The 26,782-nt window shown below is 45.4% G+C and overlaps 1 protein-coding gene across 1 annotated transcript in view; it reads right to left on the reverse strand.

The window, feature by feature from the left end:
- LRRC2 (leucine rich repeat containing 2) overlaps positions 1 to 26,782 on the reverse strand; it is a 53,869-nt gene that overhangs the window by 13,370 nt on the left and 13,717 nt on the right. Inside the window, exons 2-5 of the mRNA XM_004419614.3 lie at positions 10,239 to 10,382; positions 7,333 to 7,540; positions 2,504 to 2,660; positions 727 to 863 (exon numbers count right to left, since the gene is read on the reverse strand). Coding sequence (XP_004419671.1) covers positions 727 to 863; positions 2,504 to 2,660; positions 7,333 to 7,540; positions 10,239 to 10,363 — 627 coding nt within the window. The 5' untranslated portion in view covers positions 10,364 to 10,382. The remainder of the gene's footprint in view (positions 1 to 726; positions 864 to 2,503; positions 2,661 to 7,332; positions 7,541 to 10,238; positions 10,383 to 26,782) is intronic.

Below are 26,782 nucleotides of genomic sequence, written 5' to 3' on the forward strand. Positions count from 1 at the left end.
CTTCCTCCACCCAGAAGTTTTCAGGAAAGGAGAACAACACCCCTTCTAGGACTATAATCAGTGGCCTGGGCCTTGTCAGGACCTCACCAGCAACACGATTTTCAGCCTATTCATCACCAGCAGGGTTGTGAGATCCTTATCTCTCTTCAGCACAAGAAGCTGTTGAGTTTTACTTGGCAATAAAAACTGTTCATTTTCATCTGCTCGCCGTTTTGTCAGAAAATGATTTAAAATCATTTCTCCAATGAATATAGACCAAAAGAAACTACCAAACGTTTTTAAATTAGTGGACTTCTTAAATCCTATCTATAAGACTACTTTAGTTATCCACAAGTTTTGTTATGAGTGTATAAAAATTTTTTTAAATTTTATCCCTTTTATTTATTTCCAACAGTTTCCAATTTATTTCATCATTGTGGATAAATAAATCAGGATCTGCATTATAGACAACATGAATCATATTAAATAGGCATTAAATAAAAATATCTTTCATGGAAATAGGATTTTTCTGCCTAATTTTCCTTTGATAGCATTTCTGAATTTAAATCAGGTCCTGGTCTAGTGTAAGGACATTTTAAAAGACTGTAATCACTGATATAAAGTGATTGAAATGTCAGGAAAATGTGATACAATAAAGATGCATTTCATCTTCCCTGTCTTAGAGGCCATTCCATGTCATAAACCAAATAAAAGCAAATCATAGTACAAAAATGTTTACTTTCTTACTTCAAAGGGGAGCTCTGTTAATTCTAGATTTCCAGAACAATCCAGTTTCTCTAGCTGTTCACAATCTCCCAGTTCTAGAGGAATGCTCTTCAGACGGTTGAAACTCACATTGAGTTCTTTCAGGTTCTTCAAACGACCTGTCATCAGAAAAAATTAATATCCATGGTGTAGGTCCTTTAAGGTTTTTAAGAACAAAAAACAAAACAAAGATGTAACACATTTGTATAAATGATGACGGGGAGGCAGTAAACATAAGTTCGTATTTGCTTTTTAAGCACTCTTCATATGTCTGCTCATCTTTTACCCTGAGCATTTTGTCCTTGATCAGTGCATTTTTTGCTCACTCTGTAACTCTTTAACCCTTTGTGAAACCATAGGCGAGGTGAGTGCGGGGGATTTGTCTTCCATGTAGCTTGGGTCAAGCCCCAGCATCCCAGAGTACAAACCCTTTGAAATCACATGATGAATGAAGTAACAGGCAACGGCTTTGAAGACTAGTACAGTTCCTAGAAAGCACGATGACCAGCTATGGTCCACTGGTGGGCTCTAAGGAGAAGTGAACTAGGGATGGAAATATGCACAAAGCTTTATGTACATGGTAAATGCTTTAGACAAGAAGACTGTCTACAGACAGCGTGTAATTCATTTATCTTTGCCTTCATATTGGCATTGATTCAATTATGACATCTCATGCTTCCTAAAGAATATGCTTTAAAACAGAAAGTCCCTTTCACAGGCAGGAAGTGAAGACACTAAGAAGTACAGGCAATAATTGGATTGATGGAGAAACACTGCATCCCAGTTCTGTCTTAATTGAATTAATACATAATCACTTCCAAACCAGAAACTAGCACAAGAGCAAATATATTTAATATTCCAAAACTCATGTCACACATGTTCTAAGACATTGACTACTTTAACATTCTTAACCTAATTTTTTAAATTAGAAAACCAAAATTATTGTTTACTATTGCAGAGTAGGCACTCAAAATACAAATTTCTTGCCATTTTATAAATGAGAACGGGAAACGTACAAAGACAGTATATCGGAGGTGGGGCTATTTCTGAGTCAATTTTGTTGGTCTCACTGTTTGCTGGAAGATAATGGTAATGCTGTCGAAATCAGTGGCCCCTCTAACTTACCCACCCGGTACACACTGCAAGCCTTACAGTCGGGTATTGTAGTCAAAGTAGCAGGATGGCGGGTGGCCAATATAAAATAAGGAAAGACTGTTTCTCTCCTGGGGAGGACTGGGGAGCACACGTTGTGAGAATGGAGCTCTGTGCAGCCCCCAGACCTTCACCCCTAACACCCCGAGAGAAAGAGAAGCGTGATGAGCACTACGGTCTTCATTTTCAGGTGATGCAACTGAACAACGAGACGATGGAAAATCATAAAATTTTGATCAAAATGACATAATAAGCTAAACTAAACTTATCAATGGACTGATATATGAGAACAATATACTGTATTTTATGTTTACAATAAACATATTTATTGTATGTTTGTATTTCTAAAACTAAAAGAAATGAAACAAAAGGTTCCTAAACACAGCACCGCTCGCTCAGGAGGCTGGTAGTTTCTGAGCAACGGCAAACATCTGTATGTGCTGAGTTACGCAGGTGAGGCCATGGCACCACTGCCCACAGCTGACACTGCGAACAGGCAGCTCTGGGGACACATGAAACAGCCCTGCCCAGCAGCTTCCTGGGCCGGGAGAAGGATGCTGCCCGCCCACCAGACAAGAGGCCTGAAGGCTCCTGCTGAGTAACGTACCAATTTCAGCTGGAAGACGGGATATTTGGTTTTGAGGCAGATCTAGAATTCTCATCGCTTGGAACAGCTCAATATACGTAGGAATGATTTGAATCAGGGTATTGTTTATGTGCCATTCTTTCAGGTGCGTCTGCTCCTTCAGCTCATCTGGGAGCTCCTAGAATAGAATGAATTGCGTCCATCAGAACTAGTTCTCAAGATGTCGGAGTTGAGCGGCAGTGTGCACAAAGCCAAGTTAAACCGCACATTTATTTAAAAAGCAAGAAGTGAGAGAGCATGGGTGAGAGCGTTAGACTTAATGCAGCTCTACAGCCATTTCAAAAAGAAAGCAAAGACGCTGCAGTTGTCATTAATTTCACAAAAGCAGATTAGCTCAATTTCAACCCTGCCATGAATTCACAATACTATTAAAATCAAATGCCTAGTGAACAACCAGACTCACGCCCATAGCCACAACATATATTATTTATTTACAACATACCAATTTAACATCTTCTAAAAATAAAATCTGTCCATGCATTGGATTTTAAAATTTGTGCTGCATTTCCCTTCCTCTGTAGTCACTTTTAAACATACTTGACAAACATCTAATATTTGCTGTGCCAAATTTCTAAATGTTTTTATGAGTTTGGAACAGAGAAAGAGCACCAGAGACAGTGGGGAGACCTGAATTCCAGGCCAGGCTCCCCATTTTCCAGGCATACCACCTCCCTGGGTGATGGAGAGGAACTTGGCGTATCTAAGGCCTCCCTTAGCTCAAGTGTCTGGAGTAAAACTGTAAAGGTGTTGGGGGGCCAGCCCATGGCCTGGTGGTTAAGTTTGGCATGCTCCACTTTGGTGGCCTGGGGTTCAGTTCCCAGGTGTGGACCTACACCACTCGTTGATGGTCATGCTGTGGTGGCGACCCACGTACAAAACAGAGGAAGATTGGCACAGGTGTTAGCTCAGGATGAATCTTCCTCAGCGAAAAAAAAATTAATAAAAAAAATCTAAAGGTGTTGAGAAAAGCTTAAAGACTTTTGAGGGGCTTTAGGGGGGCTATTGAAGAAATTCAGCTCACCAAGCCCCCACTGCAAGTGAGGTGTGTTCAGCCCTGAAGGGATGAAAAAAGAGGAGGAGGGCACACATGTCCCCTGACCTGACGAAGCTGACTACAGTGAGCCATCAGCCAAACGTGGCAGGAGCGCCGAGGGCAGAGTGGGCACTCCACGATGGTGAGGTCGGTGGGGTGGGGGTAGCAATCAGAAAGTCCACAGTGATCCTTTTGCTTGGTACTTGGTACTTACAATGTGCTTTATGATCACTGCTATTGGATATGCAGGTTAAGCTTTTAACTTACAAAAAGTACTTTCACTCTAAATATGATTTCATATCACAGTACCATAAGATAGGCAGAGTGGGCATTATTATTAAGGCCCATTTGAAAGAGGAAAACCAAAACCCAAAGACAATTCAATGAGTCACTTAGGGTAAGGACCTGCTCCATAGTTTCAGGAACTAGTGCAAAATGAAAATGCAGGCCCCCTTGCTAAAAATTATTAGGAATTTCAAGACAGTGACAGCAGAGCATTAAACCAAGCATGAGGCCCTTCTAAACTCAGGATCTGACGCTTAGATCAGAACTGATCTGAATGCAACCCACACCAGACCAGACGTTTCCTCCTGCAGCTGAGACAAAATGAAGAGCTGGATCATTAGGGAGCTGATGCCAGGTTATACCAACACTCTCTTTATTGAGGCACCAATTTACTGAGTGCCTCATAAACAATTTCTCTCATTTTGCTCTTTCAATAATGGCACACTTGAAAGATTATTATACCTCCTAGAATTATGTTCATTACTATTTTTAATAAAAATAGAGAAAAATCTTAAGATAGTGTGTCAAATAAAAATAAAAGGGGGGCCGGCCCGGTGGCGCAAGCGGTTAAGTGCGCGCACTCCGCTGCGGCAGCCCAGGGTTCACCAGTTCGGATCCCGGGCGCACATCGATGCACCGCTTGGCAAGCCATGCTGTGGTGGCGTCCCACATAAAGTAGAGGAAAATGGGCACGGATGTTAGCCCAGGGCCAATCTTCCTCAGCAAAAAGAGGAGCATTGGCATTAGATGTTAGCTCAGGGCTAATCTTCCTCACAAAAAAAAATAAACAAATAAATAAACAAAAATAAAAGGAATAGGGTAAAAATGGCCAATTTAACATACAGGAACGACTGAGACACAGCCTGAGCATCTCACCAGATGCCCCCTCTTCCCCAAGACTCAAGGAGTGGAAGAGTCAGCCACATCTGGAGGTGAGAGCTGAGGGCAGGGCTAAAAGAAAGAGGTCAGGTTCAAAGTCTAAGACCAGGTCCCTGACCCCCATCCACGTCACAGAGCAACTGCCCCTGTAGGAGACTGAGGCTTATTCATTGGAGGGTTAAACAGAGTCCCAGGATTGGGGACCCTCTGGCACATCTAGGGCAGGGGGGCAGCAACCAGAGGATGAATGATGAATGCTGCAACTCCCCCACCTCCAGCCCTGCTCTCTGTCCCAGAGCACTGGCTGCCAGGCCTGTCCCTGCCTGCAGGAAGGGAGAGGATCCTCCTCTGAGGCTCTCACCAGCTCCAGACAAGTCATAAATGTGCACTCCCAAGGGGAGACGGGAGGGAGCAGCGTGCCAGTGAAATGGCTGCTCTATAGCAACACCCTCAAAAAACGAAGCCCACATACTCTAAGCTTCCAATCAGCTTGTCAGTGCTTGGGACACCCAGAGTCTCCAGACCTCCCAGAGAGCCCCAACGTGCAAGATAAAGACAAACATCCTAAAAAGGAAAAGGAGACTCTGAAAGAAGAAAACTTCCCCCAAAATGCTAGGGATCCCAAGATAGGTAAGAAAAGCCATTACCCCATAGAACAAAAACTGGACAAAATGTTTAAAGGTAAAATTAAGAGATACCTATAAAAGTAGAAAAATAAAGCCACATCACAGGATTCCTTCACTCACAAAACAGCCAGCTCTTAGAAATTAAAAACTTGATAGCAGAAATGAAAAATTCTATTGAAGAGTTGTAAAATAAAATTGAGGAAATCTCCCTGAAAGAGCAGAGTCCAGGGCCTAAGGGTGTCCGGCTCACAGCAGGAATGACCAGCCCCCCACTCCAATCTGGCACCCCCAGTCACAGAGCGTGGCCCCGCAGCCAGCCCTAACGAGTCCCATCAGAGCTCTCCCACCCAGTCCCCAAGGCCTCAGAAGCTCCACAGCCCTGTCCATCCTGTGGTGACCTCTTGCAGGGCTGGGCACACTGCCTGGTGTGATGTTAGAGGCCAGAGCTCCCTCGCCGCCAGGGAGTACTCTCAGATAGTGAAAATCCCTTAATGCAGCTTCTCGCTGGTTCATCAGAGGTAAGGCTGAAACACAGATCTCTCTAGGGGAAGAAATCAGCAACTGAAACTCACACTAGTGAATGCCTGGGCCCCAGAGTCTTCCTGGGGGGGAGTTCCAATCAGGGAAGGGTAGCCACTTAGGCAACCAAGGTGGGGTACAAAAAGGCTGCAAGTAATGAAGACACCATCCACATAGTCCGCTATGGTGTCTCCCCCAGCCTGCTGAGTCATAACCCTCTTCCTATCCCACTTACCACACCAGGCACTCACTCAATGCTCTTTAAGATGATTTTCAAAAGGTATCGGAGCCGGGAGAACGCCATTCAGGTTCTCCAGGTGGGCTGGGTGACCCTACGGGGTAAGTGCTTAGCTGCGATCATGGTTGATGATGGCACATGAGAATGATCTACCAGCGGTCTTTAACCAGAAATCCAGAAAGGCCTTCTTGCCCCAGAAGAGGCAGTGTCTGTGTAGCCACTGACCTCAATGATGGGGATGCGAGAGAAAGAACACCAAAGAGCTTTTATGGTAACAATCTCTCCCAGTTTAGAGGGCAGTGTAGCTAACAAGTTGGCATCACAGAATATGCGTTCATTTAATCCTCACAACGCCCTCAGAGGGGGTCAGGGCAAGCATTAGCACCATTGTATGGAGCAGATAAAACAAATAAAAGTGGAGTAAACTGCCTCAGGACACGTGGCCAATCAAGGACAGCGCCAGGACCACCCCAAGTATTTAGTCTGCCAGTCCAGAGTCCTCTCAGCCACAAAATGGCAGGATAAAAAGAGAGGGAGGCAGGTCCCAGAGGACCCCATCCCACTGACATGGACTGTAGCCAGGGTTCATTCCCCCATGGCACCCCAGGAAACGTCAGATCGTAGGCCAGCCCTGGAGACGCCTCTCCAAGAAGGCGGCAGGTGGGAGGAGGAGAGCAGCAAGCACCAGTAAACACCAGAGGAAAGAACGAGGGGACATCTTTGTCCTGGCCTCAGAATCTCAGAGGAAAACTGGCTAAAGGGTCCGCTGAAATTCCTTTGCTGCTCTACACACTGTGACAAGTCAGAAGTAACCACCTACTGAGGGGCGCTGGATAAACGAAAGGCTCAGTTCATTTAAAAAAAAAACGGCAGAGTTATTTTAAACGTCTAGGGGAAAGGCAGCAGAATTAGGTATTTAAATGCTGTGCCGTCCTGGGGAGAGCCGCTGGGGTCCCAGCCCCTCCAGGCCTCGAAGGGATCCAAGTGGATCTCTCCGCTCTTTCCAGGACGACACTCTCACGGAGGAAGACGCGCGGGAACGCGGCTCAGAGCAGATAATCGGCTCCTCTGCCTCCGCGGAAAAGCTCTCTCAAGGCAAGAGCGCTCACCCGCCAAGGCCAAAGCCTGGAGTTCGGCTTGACCGTGCACGTCAGCCGCGGCGCTGCCCCGAGCATCCATCCGCTTTAGATACAAAAACACATCGACTCACCTTCCAGTGCTCCCCCGAAAGTTCAAACACAAACGGGCTGCTCCGTTTGTCCCTCTCCTTGGAAAGGGAACTCTGCCTCGCGAGAGAGTTCCTTTCGATCTTTTCCAGGAGCCTCACGCTGGTGTCTACGAAGCCATTCTTGCAGTACGCAGCCTGGGGGATGCCCTTCCTCCTGCACTCGGCCACGAAATTCCACTCCTCCTTTATCCTAAAGCGGGCAGCAGAGGCCGCAGTTACTCTCCTGGGGAATCGCCATCAACTGCCTAGGGAAGGCGTCAGCCACCCGGGCGCAGGCGCAGTCCTCCTCATCACCGCGACTTTCCTGCTTCAGGAGACGCGAGCCCTCCCGTCCACTTTTCTCCCTGCCCCTCCTTTCGAGTTTCCTCTGCCTGCGGAACGTAGGGGGAAATCTTAAACCCTCACAGTTGTGAATTATTAGCAACTTTGACATGTGATTAATTACAATTTCCTTTGATATTATGTGGTGCCAACCCAGGTTTTTAAATAAAACAAGGCCACAGGAATTTGCTGGTCTTTCAAGAGCATTTGGATAGAAATATATAGGCAGCCCCACTTTATAAAATACCTGACTTCAGAATGTCAGCCATCAGCCACCGTGGGAAATTTCACTCCTGTAGGTGAACTTGTTATTAATTAATAAGTATGCAAATAAAATACCCAGGAAGTGAACCCACAATCCTAGCCTAGATGGCAAACAGCCTCATTGAATGAGAAATTCCTCACATAGAGCCTAACAATAACTTCTATTTCTCCCTCTAAATGATTGAGTTTCATTCAGGTAGGGTGATATTCTGTATTTTATCTCCACCTACAACGTTTAGGTTTTGGTATATACTTCACGGAACAAATACATTATTACAAAATGAAATGCCATGAAGTGAGATAACAGAGCAAGCTAGAGGGTTTTGCCTGTTTTAGTAAATTTAAGTTAAGCACATAATTGCCTTTTATGATAAGGCATTCATCAGTTTTTCAAGATCTTAATTTCCCCACAGGAAACAGATCTTGAGAAACTAACAGTTAACATTCAAATAGTACTAATAATCACAGTATTAATCATATTGTGGAACCTCAAAAATACCTGCAAAAAAGATAAATTTACTACGTTCGTTTTTGCAGGTCCTGGGAAACTAATAAGCTTCTTCCTTGAACACCTTCCTCCCTCCACCCTCCCCAGCTCCTTCTCACCTGCCCAGCCAATTTGATGGCTGTTTTTCTTATCTTGAGCTAGAAAAGCCTAACAAGTCCCCAAGAAGTTTTCTGTCCTAGGATAAGACATAGCACAAGCCCTCTGGCACCAAGCCTAATTCAGACACGTCCCTAAAACCCCCCATGGCTTGGGTCCCCATTCAGCAAGTTGTCCTACCCTAGAGTAAACCCAGATGCTAGGAGTGGGGATGAAGCTGGAGCAGGGCAAAGAGCCACTTTGGGCTCACAGGGCCCTGGGACCTTGTGTGATTCATGCTAGTGCAGATCACTCAGACCTACTGCCACGGGTGTTGCCCAGCCTGAGGGTTCCAATTCTTAAATTCAAGAGTCACACCACATTGGATAATCTCAGATTAGTGGCAAGTGAAAAGACATTCTAACTATCTGTGATTACAGCATTACGTAGGGGAAAGGGCTTGGTCAAATCCTCCACTTACTAGCTGTGTCAACTTGGGGAAGTTACTTAGGTCCCAACTTCCTTGTCTTCAAATTGAGGATAATGATAACCAACTGGAACACTGTGACACTTAAGGTAGCAGCTTAATTATCAAGCATGATCAGAATAGGTATTTGTTCAATCCAAATAGTTCATAAAAGTGGAGAAGCAAGAATAAAGAGACAGTTGCACCTTACACATTTTGTTTTTAACTTAAAAGGCAGAAATATGTCACCATTTGCCAACCTGATGTAGGGTCATGGACTTTGTTCAAGAATGGGTCTACCAATGAGAATCCCATTCTGCCTTATAGAAACCACACCTATAATCCATCATCCAACAGTTCCAGGTTTGGTTTCTTCACAGGGAATAAAAATTACAGACATGCAAAGCCACCTAAACGTGCATCCTTTCTAGCTTGTCATACTTTTATCAGTCTCGTACAGTGCTGATTCAATTGTGTGGTTCCTGTTTATCGTAAATGTAGTTTTTCCAAAGCACTCAACTTAGTTTTCATATACATGACTCTCTTTTACTCATACTTCATGAGTTGACATGATAGTAGTCAAATTACATCATTTCAATCCAAGTAAAAATGGCATCAACACAATGAATCTTATCTAGCATTCAACTCAACAGGTGAGGGCTGAAGTGCATGACAGAGAGCAGCCATCACATGGCTTACACAGGTGTGGAGAGCACCAGACAGCCTAGTGAGGCCAGCTAAGCAGTCCTCTACAGAATTTACTGTAGAGGAATTTATCTTGTCTTCGCCGTCTTCCCCGTGCCTACCAGAGTGCCTGGAATATATGTGGGTTCTTATAGTCACGGGTGTTACTGTTATTGGAATCAAATGTTTGTTCCGGGCGACAGTGTGAGGGTTCTGAAGTCCAGTGAGTAAGTGTCACTGACAGCGAGAAATCTCAGAAGAAATGCATCCCCTGGGGCCGGCCCCGTGGCTTAGCGGTTAAGTGCGAGCGCTCCACTGCTGGCAGCCCGGGTTCGCATCCCGGGCGCGCACCGACGCACCGCTTCTCCGGCCACGCTGAGGCCGTGTCCCACATACAGCAACTAGAAGGATGTGCAACTATGACATACAACTATCTACTGGGGCTTTCGGGAAAAATAAATAAATAAATAAAATTATAAAAAAAAATGCATCCCCTTCACAATACATTGGGTGCCTGCCCGAGTCCCTGTCCTCTAAAGAAGCTACAAGGCAAGTACAGAAACCACATACTTTTCCAGTGCACTTTTCTCGAGCCTTTCTGCCTCCTTCTTCTGCCAAGCTTTGTGCTTCTTGACACGAGTTTCCCACATGGCTCTGACGACAGAAATGTCGAATACAACCACTTTATGTCCCATTTTGGGAACATGAAATTACCTATTTAAAAAAATATATTTATGTCAGCTTCATACACACACAGAAGACAACAGTTTTACCATAAACTTTAAAATGAAGTATGAATGAATCAATTATCTTAAGTAATGATGAAACACCTTGTTACCTCCAGGATGACAGTTTGCTCATGTTCTTAAGGTCCAATAGTACTCTGTGTAAGTCAAAGTTCAACACTCAACCTGGAGTCATGTCCTCCAGAACGTCACACTTGTGTCCCTACCCCTCGGCTGAACTGTGGGTTCCCAAAGCCCCCTAGGCATTCGTCAAGCCTCATAGTCCCACATGCTATTGAATTTACTAGCATCTGATCTTCCCAGCAGATTGTTACACAATCAAGGGTAAGCTTGATGAATTAATCAGAACACACACACACATACACCAGGTTATCTGAGGCTACACACTAGCCACGACTAAGTAGCAAAACCAAACATTGCACCAAGCCCCGCTGAGCACTTTCCCACTGGGACTGACCATAGACTGGGCACGTGTCCTATGAGGTTTCCCTGCAACATGAACCCTCACAAGCTGCTGATCTCCTTTAAGTGCAAGGACAGACTTGGGGACATCTTGGCCATCACATCCCAGTGAGACCTAGCACAGTGCCTGGCACATAGTAAGCCCTCCATAAATATTTATTGAATGAATAAATGAGTGAATGAATGAATGAAAAGTGAATAAAAGATTTGCATCCAGATTGCATCACTCTCAGGCCACTCAATGAACTTTCTCTCTTCTTTTTATTTTCCCACCTCATCTTTACTGTTTGTTTTGAGTGAGTTTTTGCTCACTGATAAAAAAAAAATTATCAGGACATAAAAGTGCATTTCAATGTTCATTCCACTAAGCCATACTTATCTCGTTTATCTAAGTAAAATAACTTTCTAAATATTGTTTTAAATTCCCCTACCTACAGCATCGAAATTTGGCTAAATCCATTTCCTGATTTGCACGAACACATGGAGTGTCAGTTGATAAATGGTAGGGCTGCTGAATATTCTCTGCTCCAATTCCAGACACTTCTAAATAGCAGTCAGTGGGGATACGAAACCAAATATTTAATCTGCCAACTCAAGAGCGTGCTCTCCAAAACCAAATATTTAATCTTCTGACTCAAGTGTGTGCTCTCCATAAATGGCTTGCCAATATGAGTGGAAGAACTGGCTTATGTTTGTGTAGCTGAATATTTGAGGGCCATAATTTTAGTCTGAAGAGCTGAAAATGCTACCCCCAATTTATTCCCCTCTTTCTTTTAATTTCTGACATCTGGAACTGTCTTTTGTCTCCCTTAAAATTCTTTTACCTAAAGGAGATTTTTGACAAAGGCGCAAATGGTGCAAGTTTCTGTGTGGAACACATGTTTTCAATTCTCTTGGGTAAATACGTAGGAGTGAAATTGGAGAGTCATGTGACAACTCTATGTTTAACATTTTCAGGAACTGCCAGACTATTTTCCAAAGCAGCTGGATCATTTTACATTCCTACCAGCAGTGTATGAAGGTTCCAGTTTTTCCACATCCTCTCAACACTTGTTATTATGTGTCTTTTTTATTGTCCCATTGGGTATGAAGTGGTATCTCCTTGTGGCTTCGATTTGCATTTTCCTGATGACTAATGATGTTGAGCATCTTTTCCTGTGCTTATTGGTCATTCATATACCTTCTTGGGAGAAACATCTATTCTGATCCTTTGCCCATTTTTTAATTGGGCTGTTTGTCTTTTATTGTTGAGTTGTAATAGTCCTTTACATATTCTAGATACAGTTCCTTTACCAGATATACGATTTGTAAAAAATTTCTCTCATTTTGTATTTTCACTTTCTTGATTCCATCCTTTCACTTTTACCCTAAATATACGATTATATTTGATGTGAGATTTTGTAGACAGAATCTTGTTGGATTATTTATTTAACCCATTCTGACAATCTTTGTCTTTTAATTAGTGTGTTTAAGCAATTTACATTTAGTATAATTATTGATATGTTTGGATTTAAGTCTACCATTTTATTATTCGTTTTTTCATTTTAATCCCTCTCTTGTTTTCCTCTTTTACACTTTCCTGCCTTCTTTGGTGTTATCAAAGCATTTTTTAGTATTCCATTTTATTTTCTCTACTGTGTTTTGACAGTGTTTCTTTGTGTAGTTTCTTTTTCAAGGTTGCCCTAGGGAATATAAGATAAAAACTTAACTTCTCATGGTCTACTTAGAAACAATATTTGCCCACTTCAAGTGACATGTAGAAACCTTACCACCTTATAGGTTACCTTATGCTGTCACCTTTATGTTATAGTTGTCTTATGCATTGTATCAGCCAATGTTATATTTTTGGTTTCAAATCATCAAACTTATTTTAAAGAACTCATGAGGAGAAGGCTAGCTCATTATATCTACCCTGATATGTACCATTTCTGTCGCTTTTTCTTCATTCCTGTTGTTCCAAGTTTGCCTCTGGTATTTTTTCCCTTCTGTCTAAAATAACTTTCCTTAACAACTGTTTTAGAGGAAGTCTGCTGACAATTCTGTTTCCTTCATCTGAGGATGTCTTTTTTTCTATTCCTGAAGCTTATTTTTGCTGAATATAGAATTCTGAGTTGACAATTCTTTTCTTTAAGCACTTTAAAAACTTTGTGCCCATTTCTTCTGGCATCTGTGGTTTCTGATGAGAAATCTACAGTCATTTGAATCATAATTCTCCCATAGGTGATGTATCATTTTTCTCTTGCTACTGTCAAGATTTTGTTTTTGTCTTTGGTTTTCTTCAGTTTAATTATGATGTGCCTGGGCATGGATTTCTTGGGGTTTCTCCTGTTTGGGATTTGCTTAGCTTCTCTAATCAGTAGGTTTATATCTTTTACCAAATTTGGGAATTTTCAGCCATCATTTCTTCCACTATTTTTTTCTGCACTGCACTCTTTCTCCTGTCCTTCTGGACTCTGACAACACAAATATTAGGTCTTTGACTATTGTTCCATAGATTCTTGAGGCCTGTTCATTTTGGTAAATATTTTTCCGTCTCTTTTTTTCAGGTTGGTAATATCCAGTAATCTATCTTCAAGTTTCCTAACTCTCCCCTATGTCACCTCCATTATGTTTATGAGCCTATCCAATGAGTATTTTATGTCAATTATTGTCTGTTTTATTTCTAAAATTTCCATTTAGTTCTTTCTATCTCCTATTTCTTTGCTGATACTTTCTTTCCATTCATACCCCGTGGCAGAGGGAGAGCACCCAAGAAAGGCCAAACTTGGAAGGCGTTCAGATCTCATTTTAGAAGTTGTGGTTCAGCCCACTAGATAGCAGAGAAGTCCTGTGGTTTGGTGAGGCTGGTCCAGCTTGCTGGACAACTAATAGGCCACCTCCCAGAGTACAGGTGAAAGACCAGCTGATTAGCAACTGATGGCATGGGCAGGCAGTGGGAGTCCAGGTGCTGGCAGGCTCAGGAGGTTTTCAGAGTGTGGACCACACAGGGACTTGCAGAAGGAGGGGCAGCTTGGTGTGTGCACGGATGGCTGTGTGCAGGCCACATGGAGGCTCACAGAGAGAGTCTAAGTACGAGCATGGGCAAGAGGCCTTCAGAGGACATGGGCTACACGAGGCTCTGTTTTCTGGGTCAAGAGAGCTGCAGAAAGGTTATTGCCAGCCAAGGCTGCCAGGTTGCAAGGGGACTACATTCTGGGCGTGTCGCTGGGGCACACTCCAATAGGCATCCCACACTGCTGATCCCCCCCCACCCCCCACTAGAAAAGGGAGGAAACCTCTTCCTGCTATACTGTCCTCTCAGTGCCCTCTACTGAGAAAGTTTAACATGGTGTTCATGTTAAAGGACAAATACTTAAAGGAATTCCATTGTATATCACAGAGTTTATACACTGAAGGGTGCATACAGAGCTGAGAGGAAATAAGTTAATAACTGACAAAGGAGGTGATCAATTGGTTGGGTTTAGACCTCACATTCCATGTGGGTGGTGATCCCCATGTCAGATCAGTCTTCTGACTCAGCAGTGCTACTCAGCTGTTCCATGTGCACCACCCAGTGGCTGTCTGGGACGGGGATGATGGTCTATCCATGGGTTCAGTTCTAACAGACGTTGGTAAGCTGGTTAGGGTCAGATCCACGCAAATGCAGCTCAGGGATGAGCCCAGAAGTTCATAAACAACCTCATGGGGCTGTTGTCCCAAGCTCCTCCCTCTCGGTGATCTCCCTGGTCCTCTCTGGATTCCTGGGCTCCCTTTTCACTCCTCTGGCCAGAGAGCTGGGGCTCTAGTTACCCTGCTGAGCTGTGCACTGGCTCCAACTGCACCCACGTCAGGGCCAAGCAGTGGGAAGACTGCGAGAGGAAAAAAGCAATGAGAATTTTCTCCACCCTCTGGGGACTACAGCTTCTCTGATCAGAAAGAAAGGATCCCCTCTCTCAAAGTTTTGGGTGATTGAGGGGCTCCACTATCAACCTATTCCCAAGCCCCTCACTGCTACTACTACAGAATCCTAGGGGGGCCTGAGGCACAAGAGGATGGAGAAAAGAAAAGCAGGGATGTACCCCCACTCTCTGAGCATTAGGAGTCCCCTGTTCCACTCCTGGAGCAAAACTAGGTGCTCTGGTGCCCAGTTCTGGGTGTCAGGCTGCCTTGAGTCCAGGCTGGGAAATACAGGAGGGAAAAAGTGGGAAACACACCACAGGTTCGTAGTGCTTTGAATTCGAGTGCCATTTCCTTCTTCTCTTGCAACTGTTTACTTTTCAGAGTCTTCATGTTGCTGATCCATGTATCCTGTCCAGGTTTTACGGCTGCATCTACTGGGACAGACGGGATGGAGTGGGCCTACTCCATCTCACCCAGAACCAGAAATCCCGCCTCTAATTTTTCTTTTACCACTTTCCTTACTCTGTTATCTTCAGCTCAGGAGCACCCACTGCAAAGGTCTCAGGTTTTGGCTTTTGACATAAAAGCCTCCAAAAAGGAATGGCAAGCATCAGCCTGAAAACAAGAGATTCAAGTCCATAGCCAGTAATGGAGAAATTTTTTTAAAAAATCAGGTAGCCTAGTTTCTTTGAGGAAATCTCTGCACATAATCCAAGTCAACACATAAAAGCAAACCAAAAGGCCAAAGTAAAGTGAAGTGTGTTTGAGCAGTGTGGACAGCCCAGCGGGCCAAGAGTAATTAAAGCTGGAAGGCTGGCTCGCTGTCCAGGGTGTGCGCTCTGGATCAATCAGTCGGGGCTCAGATTCTGCTGCTGAGTTTCTTTCATCTTCTTAGGCCAGTAAATCCTTGAGAAGTAACCAGATCCGTACATTAACTGCCCCTGCATTAAATAATCATTGCTCATTAATTTCTATGCATCAGCTTGGAGAAATGTAATTCAAGTTTCCATCTTAGAGGAATGGTCTCTTCTTGATGCCTTTGTGCTCTATTTTTAAATAGCAGTAAATCACTATTAGTCTCAGTATTTTGATAAGAAAGAGTATATCCTGTCTGTCATCTAACCATTTTCACTATTTCCCCCGTGTTTTACAAAGCAGAGAAAGAGGTTCTCTTCTTCAATTAAAGGTGTTTTGAATGCGCCAGGATATAAATCAGGGTCTTGCCTGTAAGATGTTCTGTTTGCAAATATGTGTAATAAAACTGGAGACTGTAAGACAGTAAGTGATGACTACATTCGCTGGAGGTCTACATGTAACATCCAGAGATTCTGGGAAGCTAAGAAATACCAGCTCCTAAATACCAGGTCCAGGCCAGCTGCTGGCGTCCTGTGTAGCACAGGGCTGAGTCTGCCTCCCTAGACAACTGGACAGGTTGGACCTTAACTCAGAAGATAGTAGCCCCATGGGTGGGCGCTGAGATTGGGAAAGTGGTTTTACAACAAGAGCCCATGAGTCATTCCAGGACAGGTAGGAGCCCCTCCATCCAGAAACAAAGCCACACTGGGGAGCAGAGAGGAGGCAGATGTCAGGGACAGATGCAGGTGCCAGTCACTTGGCAGTTAGGGGAGAGAAGGTCCCCTGGCAAATTTGCAAAGCTCATCCCTTCTTTGTAGCATGAACTCCGGTCAACACAACCTTTCAGGCAAATACATAAAATATAATTTCCTAAGCATTAACTTCCTGCAAAACTATAGAAATATCACCATGTATACTACACCAAAGCAGAAAAGAGAAAATTTAACCTCTACAGGATCCAGTCTGAAGACCCTCAATACAAATAAAGCAATAGCCTCTTAGTGAAAACTTGACAACCGAGTGACTCTCCTGAGGCACCGTGAGAACACAGAGCTTCAGCCGGGGTCCTCACTGAATTTGACAGCAAAGATCCATGATTCCAAGGTGACATCTGATTCCAGTTCCCTGCTGGAGATCTGGTTTTGCATGGTTATGCAGAATCACAAGAACAAGCCTCCAGATTTGGCCTGCTGTCCACAGCCACAGAGCATTTTCCAGAGAAGAACACACCGGGGACTAGGAGAGGGGAGAACAATGATGTCGCTCACTGCGACAGAAGGGACACTGAGTGTTGCCAGGCTCCTTCCTCTCCAGGGCTTGGTGTTCCAGGTCCTGAGAGAAAAGGTCAACTATCAGAGACTCTCAAAGGTTAGATTCACAGTGGAAAAGAAAATTCCTCTGGAAAAACCTTTTGCTTTCCTGCAGGAGTCAGCAAACGTTTCCAGTAAAGGGTAAGATAGTAAACATTTTAGGCCTCTCAGGTGGAAGATATTATTTAGGTACTTACACAACAAAAGAGAAAACTCCTGGCCTGCCCCTCCCTGCTTGCTGGGGGAGGGCCTACGGAGCAGTGAGCAGGCTTCCATGCTTGTGCCCAGCTGCCACCTGCTGGAGACATTCTCAGGACAAGAGTGACTGAAAGGCTAGCATGCTGGAGCACAGAAGGGCAGGTGGGGGGACCTGCTGCCATCAGTTTCACTCTCTGCCCCAGTGACACCCAGATGCCTGTGTGTCCTCTTCTCCCAGTCATCTCAAGTTGGGCAGCTGGCTGGACGCTTGGTGACTCACTAAGTCACAGCTCTTGAACAGAGATTCCACTGCTTGGTGCCTGGCAGTTGCCAACAGCAGACTCTCCAACATGTAGATGGCAACGAGCGCGGCCCTTGGGCCAGGTAGACAGGTTCGGAGAGTAGAAGAGGAATAAGGACAGAGCGGATACTCCAGCGTGGTCTCCACGGCTCACAGTGCCAGCCTGCTCCAGCAGCGCCCACATGCCATACAAAAACACCTGCCAGTCCTGTGGGTTATAGTTTGCTGATCCCAGCCTTAATGAGCAATAATATATAAAATATTTTGCTTTGGTTGATGTGATGGCTTTAAATTATACCCACAATTTCCTTGACATTCTTCGCTTTAAAAAGGTAGATCTTAATTCCTGTCCCCTTGAGCGTGGGCTGGACTGAGGGACTCCCTCCTAATGAACAGAATGTGGTGAAAGTGATGGTGTGTGACTTCTGAGACAAAGCCCTGTAAGGTATTTCTCTCTCTCTCTCTGGGATCACTCATTCTGGGGAAGTCAGCCACCATGTCACGAGGATGCTCAAGCAGCCCTATGGAGAAGCTTCATGAGAAGAGGAACTGAGGCCTCCTGCCAACGGCCACATGAGAGGAAGCTGTCTTAAAAGCAGATCCTCCAGCCCCAGCTGGGCCTTCAGATGCCTGTAGCCCTGGCTAACATCCTGGCTGCAACTTCCTGGGAGACCCTGCCAGGGTCAGACCCAGCCAGAACCACTCACCTAAGCCACTCCAGATTTCTGACCCTCAGCAACTGTGAGATAATAAATGTTTGTTGTTTTAAGCTGTTAAGTGTTGGGGTAATTTGTTTACAGCGGACAGTAAAATAAGAGGCACTTATAAAAATCAGCTTTATTTTATGGGGACATCTGGTGTCTATATCCAGCTGCTTCCTTGACTTATCCACTTGGACGTCTCAAACGTATCTCAAAGAAACATGATTCCCTACAGACTTACTCATTTAGAATCTATCCATCCCTGGCTGACTTAATTCTCCATCTCAAGAAAGACTCCATTATTTTATTTTATTTTTTTGGCTGAGGAAAACTCGCTCTGAGCTAACATCTGTTGCCAACCTTCCTCTTTTTTTGCTTGAGGAAGATTAGCCCTGAGCTCACATCTGTGCCAATCCTCCTCCATTTTGTATGTGGGGACACCACCACAGCATGGTTGATGAGTGGTGTGTAGGTCCACACTCGGGACCTGAAGCTGCAAACCGAGGCCACAAAAGTGGAATGCACCAAACTTAACCACTACACCACAGGGCCAGCCCCAAAAATGACTCCATATTTATCTGGCGGTCACTCCTTTATGCTTTCCGTTTCCTCACTCTGCCATCCACTAAGCAGATATGCGTGCACACACACACACACACACTCATTCACACATCCAATTTACCACCTAAGTCTTAGAGGGCATGCATTTCTCACCACCAATTAGTGTCACATCTGGCCTCGGTTGTGCAAAAGCCTCACAGCTGGTCTCCTGACTTCCCACTCACCCCCGTCTAATCCATTTGCCACACACCAGTGAGAGTCATTTTCCAACAAGAACTAGGTCATGCTGCCACCTAGCTAAAGTCCTCCAGAGACTTCCCTCTGGAATGTGAGGGAGATCCCAGCTCCTCACAGGGCCCAATGAGACCCTGGCTCCCTCTGCCCTTGGCCAGCCCCTCCCGCTCACCCTGACACACGCCTCCTCAGAGCTTGTCCACCCAGCGCTTCCTCCCACCTCAGACTCTGTGCACCAGGCTCCCTCCGCCTACACGCTCTTCCCCAATTCCCGCAGCTGCCTCCCACACCCCTGAACCCAGCTTCAGTGCTCTCTCCTCAGTGTGGCCTTCCCAGCCTCCTCATCTACGGTAAGTCCTGCTGTTCTTTCCTCTCTCTGACTCTTGCTTATTTACTTCACAGCACATAATATAAGTTGAATTATTTGATCGTTTGTTTAATTCTATGTTATCTGTCCGTGGATGAGCTGAAGAAGAGCCACAGCTTACTGACAGGAGGAGCAGCCACCTGAGAGGCCCCTGACTTAAGGCCCCCTCAAGTCAGCCCGACACTGAGCAGTCACCCAGTAGCAGACGTTAGGACCTGGAGGGGACGCGAGGGCTACAGATGCCAGGCTCCTGCTTCTGAACCTCACCACAGAAACCCTGTGTATTAAGCCAGTTTATTTGGTGTGTGTTTGTTCTTTGATTCCTGGGAACACTAAATAACTAACATTTATGGGCACTCATTAAATGCAGAAAGATGAATGTCCTTGCCTGGGAATTCTCAATCTAGAGGGGAGAACAGATTCTTAAAGGGATACATTTCAATACAGCATGTGGATTCGACAACGAGCTGCTGTGGGAGCCAGAAGAGGAGGGATGCCCTTAAGTGTGTGTGGGGTGGCGGTGGGGTCAGGGATGGTGCCTCAGGGACTGTGAGGAAGGGGAAAGGACCATCCGTGCAGGTTTGGTTGAATAATTTTCCACGCTCCCTCCCCAGCCCAGGTATATCAGAATCACTTTACAGAACCCTCTGCTATCCTGAGCCAGAGGGCATGACTGGAAGAACATGTCCCCTGGCACCAGGACACTAGTCTCCACTCCGAAGTCATGTGCCAGGGTTCCAGGCGGGAGGGAGGACTGTCTGGTCACCTAGTCCTCTGCCTTCTTGTCAAATGACAGACTGGGCTGGGGGGGGGGGGGTTGGGTACAGGGCTAACATCTCAGAGAATCTGAGGGGAAAGGATCTGGGGAAATCTTGGAGGACACCCAACAAAGTCCACAATACAGGTGCCAAGCCATCCCTGGTGCTCCCTCTACGTGCTGGGAGAGGGACAGCAGCAAGGGGGGTGGGGTGGGAAGAGTGAATGGAGCTGTTGTCAACAGGTCACCTGAACCAGCCACGGGGAGAGAGGCCGGCGTCCCCTCCTTCCCACCTGCCCCTCAGAGCCCCCAGGACCCCTCTTCCCTTCCCAGGACCAGCTCCAGGCCTTCTGCATCCTTCCAGGTGTATCCCCCACGTGAAGAAGACACCTATCATCAGCCTTGCTGGATCCAAGGGAATGACTAACCAGTGGGAATTTCTGGTAACACCAAGGTACAGTGGGAGCAATAATATGACAGACAGGGGGCTTTAGTGACACATAAATTCTGTCCTCACATAAGGTCACTGTCTGGACCCCAGAGCTGGAAGGCACAGTGAGTTTTCCGATGGAAACAGTAGGGTATATAGGGGCTAAATATTCAAGTGAGGTCAGTATAGTCACAATATTTCAGCCAAATTCTGAATTAAATTACATTTTATGTCACATGATCAGCGTTTCCCTGAAAACACGCATTATTTTCACGGTAATTGGATGACCTAGAAAATCCAGCCAGAGGAGGCAGAGGCTACAGAGAGGATCAAGAAGACAGTCTCAGAGTTTGGCCTGTCTGGGCTGGAGTTCTGCCTCCCCTGCTACTACTGCATGTCCCTGAGACCATTACCTAACCTCTCTGAACCTCCGTGTTCCCATGTGGACACAGGTGTAACCACAGAATCGAGCTCACAGGATTGGTGAGAGGGTCACACGTGATCATTTATGTCAAGTGCTTAAGACAGTACCCGGCACCTAGTAAAGCTCAAAAAAATGTCAGTTATTTAAAGAAAAAAGAAAAGAAATTAAGACAGACTCACTGTCACCAATTAAAGATAAGATAAAAACAAGAGGTACACCAGGAGCATCTGAGGACTTTTCCCCAGCAGGCACCCTTCGCAGAAGTTCTTTGGGAGAACACCCCAGCCCCTGAGTTATGGGAGAGGATTTGGTCCCGCAGAAGAGCAGCCTGCACAGCTGAGCTGCTTACAAAGCCGGACAATTCTCCTCTGGGTCTCCAATCTCCTCTCCACCCTCACCCCCAGCCAGGGAGTGTGAGACAGTCTCTGCGAGGAGAGACTTGCCCGGCCAGGTGTCAATCATCCCTCTCAGGGCACTGAAGACGACACTGAAGACGACACAAACAAAGTTGATTTACCTCCCCTGGACAGCACTTTGGACCAGTAAGTTTGAGCTCAGCCTTGGGCACCAGGGCAGTACACGGGGGAGTACCCGCTAACGAGGAGCAGGAGTCATGGGGACCCTGCCACAGCAGCAGCCCCGCTGCAGAAGCCCAGCGACCTGCCGGCCCCATTCTCTCCTTCCCCATTCAGTTCCAGTTCTTGCCCTAAAATGCAGATAAATGCGTGATCCTCAGCCCCGTGTTCCGTTGGGGATCTTCACCCCTGTCCTGCCAGGGCACAGCGGGAAAGACATCAACAAGGAGCGCACTGCCCCCATCCTCCCGCAGGTGCCACACGCCCCCACCCTCCCGCTCCCCGCAATCGCCCCCAGTTTCAGGAGCAGCGGCTCACTCTGCCCCCCGCGCCCCCTCCACGACGGCCACCTACCCGTGACTGCGCGGCAACCCCAAGCCCCTGCCTGCTGAGTGGAAACCGGGGCGGCGGAGCCTGTTTACACCCGCAGCGGCCACACGCTGGAGCCGGAAGCGCTCCAACTGCCCGAGCCTCCCGGCCTGTGCGCTAACAGGCTATATTTGTAAGCTGATAATATGATCTGCAGGCCATGTGCTGATAGACCATCTATCTATTCTATGTGACTCAGCCCGGCATGAGACAAAACAGATTTCGCAGAGGAGGGCTTGGCACAGAGCAGACGACCAGCGGGCTAATTTGAGCCCTATAACCCAGGATTATCTGCACCTTGGGTACAGATGGCCAGGCTTTTTTACGCTGGAAATCCTGAAGTGTGTTAAATAAATAGGCCAGAGAAGGGAAAGGGTTCCTGTTCTTAGCCCTCTAAGCTAAGAACCAAACAAAAAGCAGGATAAGAAAGCCATATGACCAAGGAATGTGAAATTTTTTTCAATGTTTGAAGCAACAGATGTCAAAGGTCTTGATTTCATCCTTACATTTTTTCTTTTTAACTTCCTAAAACCTATGTGAGTTTCGGTTCCCTTTAGAGATTTCACTAATGGGGCAAATATGTTTTACTGATATTCAACATTGTGACAATTTGACAATCAGTTAATAATCAGTATAGAGTCGACACAACCCCTCCATGCCCTTTCATGGCGATGGCGCCTCATACACCTTTGCCCTAAAGCAGAAAAACATCTTGTGTCTAATATATACATCATAACTCTAGTTACAAAATGGTCTGATTTTGGAAGGACCATTTTCTATACGGAACATTTTCTATTTGTTTACATTTATAATTGTTGACATTCATAATTAAATTATCACTTTAAATTGTATACCAAGTTGGTTGGGCCCAGATAAATCTTTGTGACTATATTAAATTAGACCTCTAAAGTGTTGGATGTGCTTCTTATTACTTAGCATTAAATTTTTATACTATTTTTCTTTTTTGATAAATAACATAAGTTACCTATTTAGTGATGAATGTTGACTTTGGTTCTTGTTTTGTTTTGTTTTGTTATGGTCTTCTGAACCAAAGAATATAAATTGAAAAAGCTTCAGTTTCAGTTCAGATACTATTTAAATACTATTTCAATTTATAGGAGAGCTACATATTCAGAAGCTTAATCATATTTAAGTGGAAAAAAATTTTTTTTCCCCACAATGCATTAAAAATACAAGACGCCTTTATGATGCTCGCGTTGGAGGAGCAGGGCTGGGAGTATAGCTCAGGCTCCTCAGACTATAGTGTGCTCCCAAATAGGATTGAGAAATTTAGCAAAAAAAAAATACTTTCAGCTACATTTGAATTTCAGATAAACAACAACTAATTTTTTAAATGTCTTAAATATTGCGTGAGTCATACTTATACTAAAAACTTATTTGTTGTTTATCTGAAATTTAAATATAAGTGGGTGTCCTGTATTTTATCTGGCAACCCTTCACACAAACCACCCAGGATCTTACTAAAATGCAGAGTCTAACACGAGAGGCCAGAGAGGAGCTGAGTCTGCATCTCTAACACGCTGCAGATGATGCCGAAGCTGCTGGTCCAGGGAAAGACCACAAGCGGCAAGGATCTGGAGTGAGCACAGTCTTAGTGCAGTGGTACCCAGGGCTGGCTCCTCGCTGGCATGGCCTGCGTGGACCCCTCTTCACTTAGGAGGTTCTAACTCAGTAAGTCTGGGGTGGGGTCCAGTGGTTCATATTCTTAGCATACTCCACAGTTGCTTCTGATTCACAGGCAGGGACATGAACCAGGAAGTACTTTAAAATACAAAATGCACTTTTGCTCACAAAAGGAATTGTTGTTATTGTATTAAACTCACTGTGTGCAGACTGCTGCATCTCTGGGCTAATTGTGTCCAGAAAGACCTTGCAGTTTCTGAGCTCTCAAGGGGCAGCAGGTAGAATTACGCCCTGTGGTCTTCGCTTCCCAGTGTCCCCTTGCAGCTGGAGGCAGCCCAACTCATACACAGCCTTGCTATTACCAACCCCGGCTGGACTCGCAGAGCTCAACCCTTTTCACGCAATTCAGCTCCAGCTGGGTTTGCAGCCTCTCGTGACACGCAGCCCACAGACCACAGCTTCAGCTTCTCCGCGGGGAGGCGTACGCATTTGCCTCATACCCAAGAGGGCTCCACACACAAGCACAGCCAGACGTCCATGGGGGACCGAACGCTTTCCTCACAGCCATGCTAAATCTAGGACTCTTGCTGGAACACTGAGTCACGCGCACCACAAAGCTTTCTTCCAAGTAAATTCTTGATCTCACCAGCCCGTCGCCCCCATTTCATCACATAATTATAGAAGATTGAAAAACCCAAAATCTTATAAACTGTTTCATTCTACTTCAATGATTATTACTAACTGCTTCCCACTGAAGTGGGAGCAAGCGGGGAGGGCTCCTGACTCACCACGTCACATTTGCTGGTTAACAGCTTGAGCACAGCACCCTGGGATGAGGAAGGCTGCACTGGCCCTCATATGATATTAACTTACATTAACTACAGGGTCAAATGACACTATTTGGAATATATTGGGTTAAATTAAAATATACTATGAAAGTTAATTTCACCTGATTCTGTGTACTTTGTTAAAGTGGCTACTAGAAAATTTAAACTCATACATGAGGCTGTCATGATATTTCTACTGGGCTGCACTCCCCCAAGTCAGAATCTAGACTTGGACAACCCTCCAGTGGGCAATCCTGACTGCTGCTCCCCTCACCACCAAGATGGGCCACGGGGGGCGCTAAGAACCCAGGATCAGAGCAGAATGCTGCATCCTTCTCTCTAAGACTCATATTTGTTTCTTTTTTCCCCCGGGAGGAGGCCAAGCCTCATCACAATATAATCTTATTCAACTGGGAGAGGCCAGAACTCAGATCTGTGCCAGTTCCATCACTGTGAGCAACGTCATCTGTACCCTGGAAGCTGACCACACGTCCGTCGGGTCCACAGGCAGTCCTGACATGACTCTGACCAGCACCCCCTGGAGGATGACTTTGCGGACGGATCGGATCTATTAGGAAACCCAGGGAGGCTTTGGTCATTACCTCTCAGCCAAACAGTAATTATCAAGAATGCAAATCCTAAAATTCCCATTGAAAACTCTTTGTGTGTGGTGGTACAATTGTAGATGGAAAACTATTTCTGTTTAATTTTTTCATTTTTTTTCAAATTTTGGTACAACCATTCTAAGATTAAAATGAGACATATGTACACACAAAGTCAAAACAAAACAAACAAAAAGCCACACACAAATGATAGCTACTACGTGCCAGGCACAGTTCCAGGTGCTTTATAACATTATACCTAACCTTGGAAAATATCAGAAACAAAACAGGAGGTAAAATGTACTACTGTCTTTACATAGCAGAAACTATATTCAGCACTTTCTGTTATGTCATCTCGTGCTGGCCACAGCACTGAAAGGGAGGCATTACTCCATTCATCTTACTGACCAGGCTATGAGGTCCAAGGACTCCCTGTTCTTGGGAGGACATGGGCACTGGACCCAGGCCTGTGAAGCACAAAGCCAGTGACCCTCCTGAGACACTGTGCTGTGTCCAGAAGCCTGTTTACCCTTATTTTATACATGAATCTCTTTTTTCTAAGCCCTTAGAAACCACACATTCTCCTCAAAACAAGTCACCACCACCTCTCCCACTCTGTTGAATCTTCACAGACCCTGCAGATTCTGCCTTCTCACCCTTGACCACATCTGTACATCTCTCCATCGCCACAGCCTGAGCATCACTCAAGGCCTCTGCATTTCCTGACAGCTCCATTGCAAGTCTCACCCCAGCTTCTGTCATCAGTATTATGTCTCTCTGATGCCAAAGAGATCTTTCCAAACACACAGACCTGCTCAGGTCACTCTCCTGCTTGATTCTTCATATTTCTACACTTAAAAGGCAAACTCCTGGGGCCAGCCCAGTGCCACAGTGGTTAAGTTCGGCACTCTCTGCTTCGGCAGCCCAGGTTGGCAGGTTCAGATCCTGGGCACAGACGTACACCACTCATCAAGTCATGCCATGGCAGCAACTCACATACAAAATACAGGAAGACTGGCACAGATGTTAGCTCAGGACTAATCTTCCTCACCAAAAAAAAAAAGGCAAACTCATTGGTACACAAGGTCTTCATGACCTGTCTCCTGCTGGCCTCCAGGCCTCCCCTGTCACCAGCATCACCATCCCTTGCCCCATCACACTTCTCCAGCTCATCCACACCCCTTCCTGATTCCTCCTTCAGCCAGGCCCATTCATACTTTTGCGCCTTCGCTCTGCAAATACTACTTAATTACATGTCCATTTCCTCTTGACTGTGAGGTCTTGAGGATAGGAACATTGTTTGTTTAAATCTTGCTCATCATAGCAACTAGCCCATTACCTGACACATGGTAGGAATAATGAACGAATAAATGAATGAGAGAAGTTTTCTGACCCTGCCTCAGGAGGGAGAGGTATGTAGAAAGGCAGTAACATTTGTCCAATACCTAAATGTGCCAGAAATAAAAGTTGTTTATCTTAGGGCATCTCTGTGGGGCAGGTGTTCATATTCCCATTTTATGAGAATAATGAAGGATAAGAAGCTGAGGTTATCTGTTTAAAGCAGGTGAAAAGTGCTCAGGGGTATGCACTCACCTCCCACTCTGACATTAAACATATTTGTTGAGAAACTCGAAGAAGCCTGGCCTTACGTGTTGGCATCAGACTGGCAGAGCAGCGACCCTGGAACACCGACACAAAGAACACCCACAATAAAGCTTCATACACAGAGCCCACATCAACTCTTAATCAAACTACACCTGGGCCTGTGTAGCACTCTGGGGAAAACCTAACCTAAGTGACTTATCTAGAGATTGAATAATAAAATGGATTTCAGATCTAGTGATTTTCATGAGTGGATAAGCAAAAAGGAAA

This window comes from Ceratotherium simum, chromosome 5, assembly GCF_057802395.1.
Source record: "Ceratotherium simum simum isolate JZ-2026a chromosome 5, ASM5780239v1, whole genome shotgun sequence".
NCBI classification, from domain to species: domain Eukaryota; kingdom Metazoa; phylum Chordata; class Mammalia; order Perissodactyla; family Rhinocerotidae; genus Ceratotherium; species Ceratotherium simum.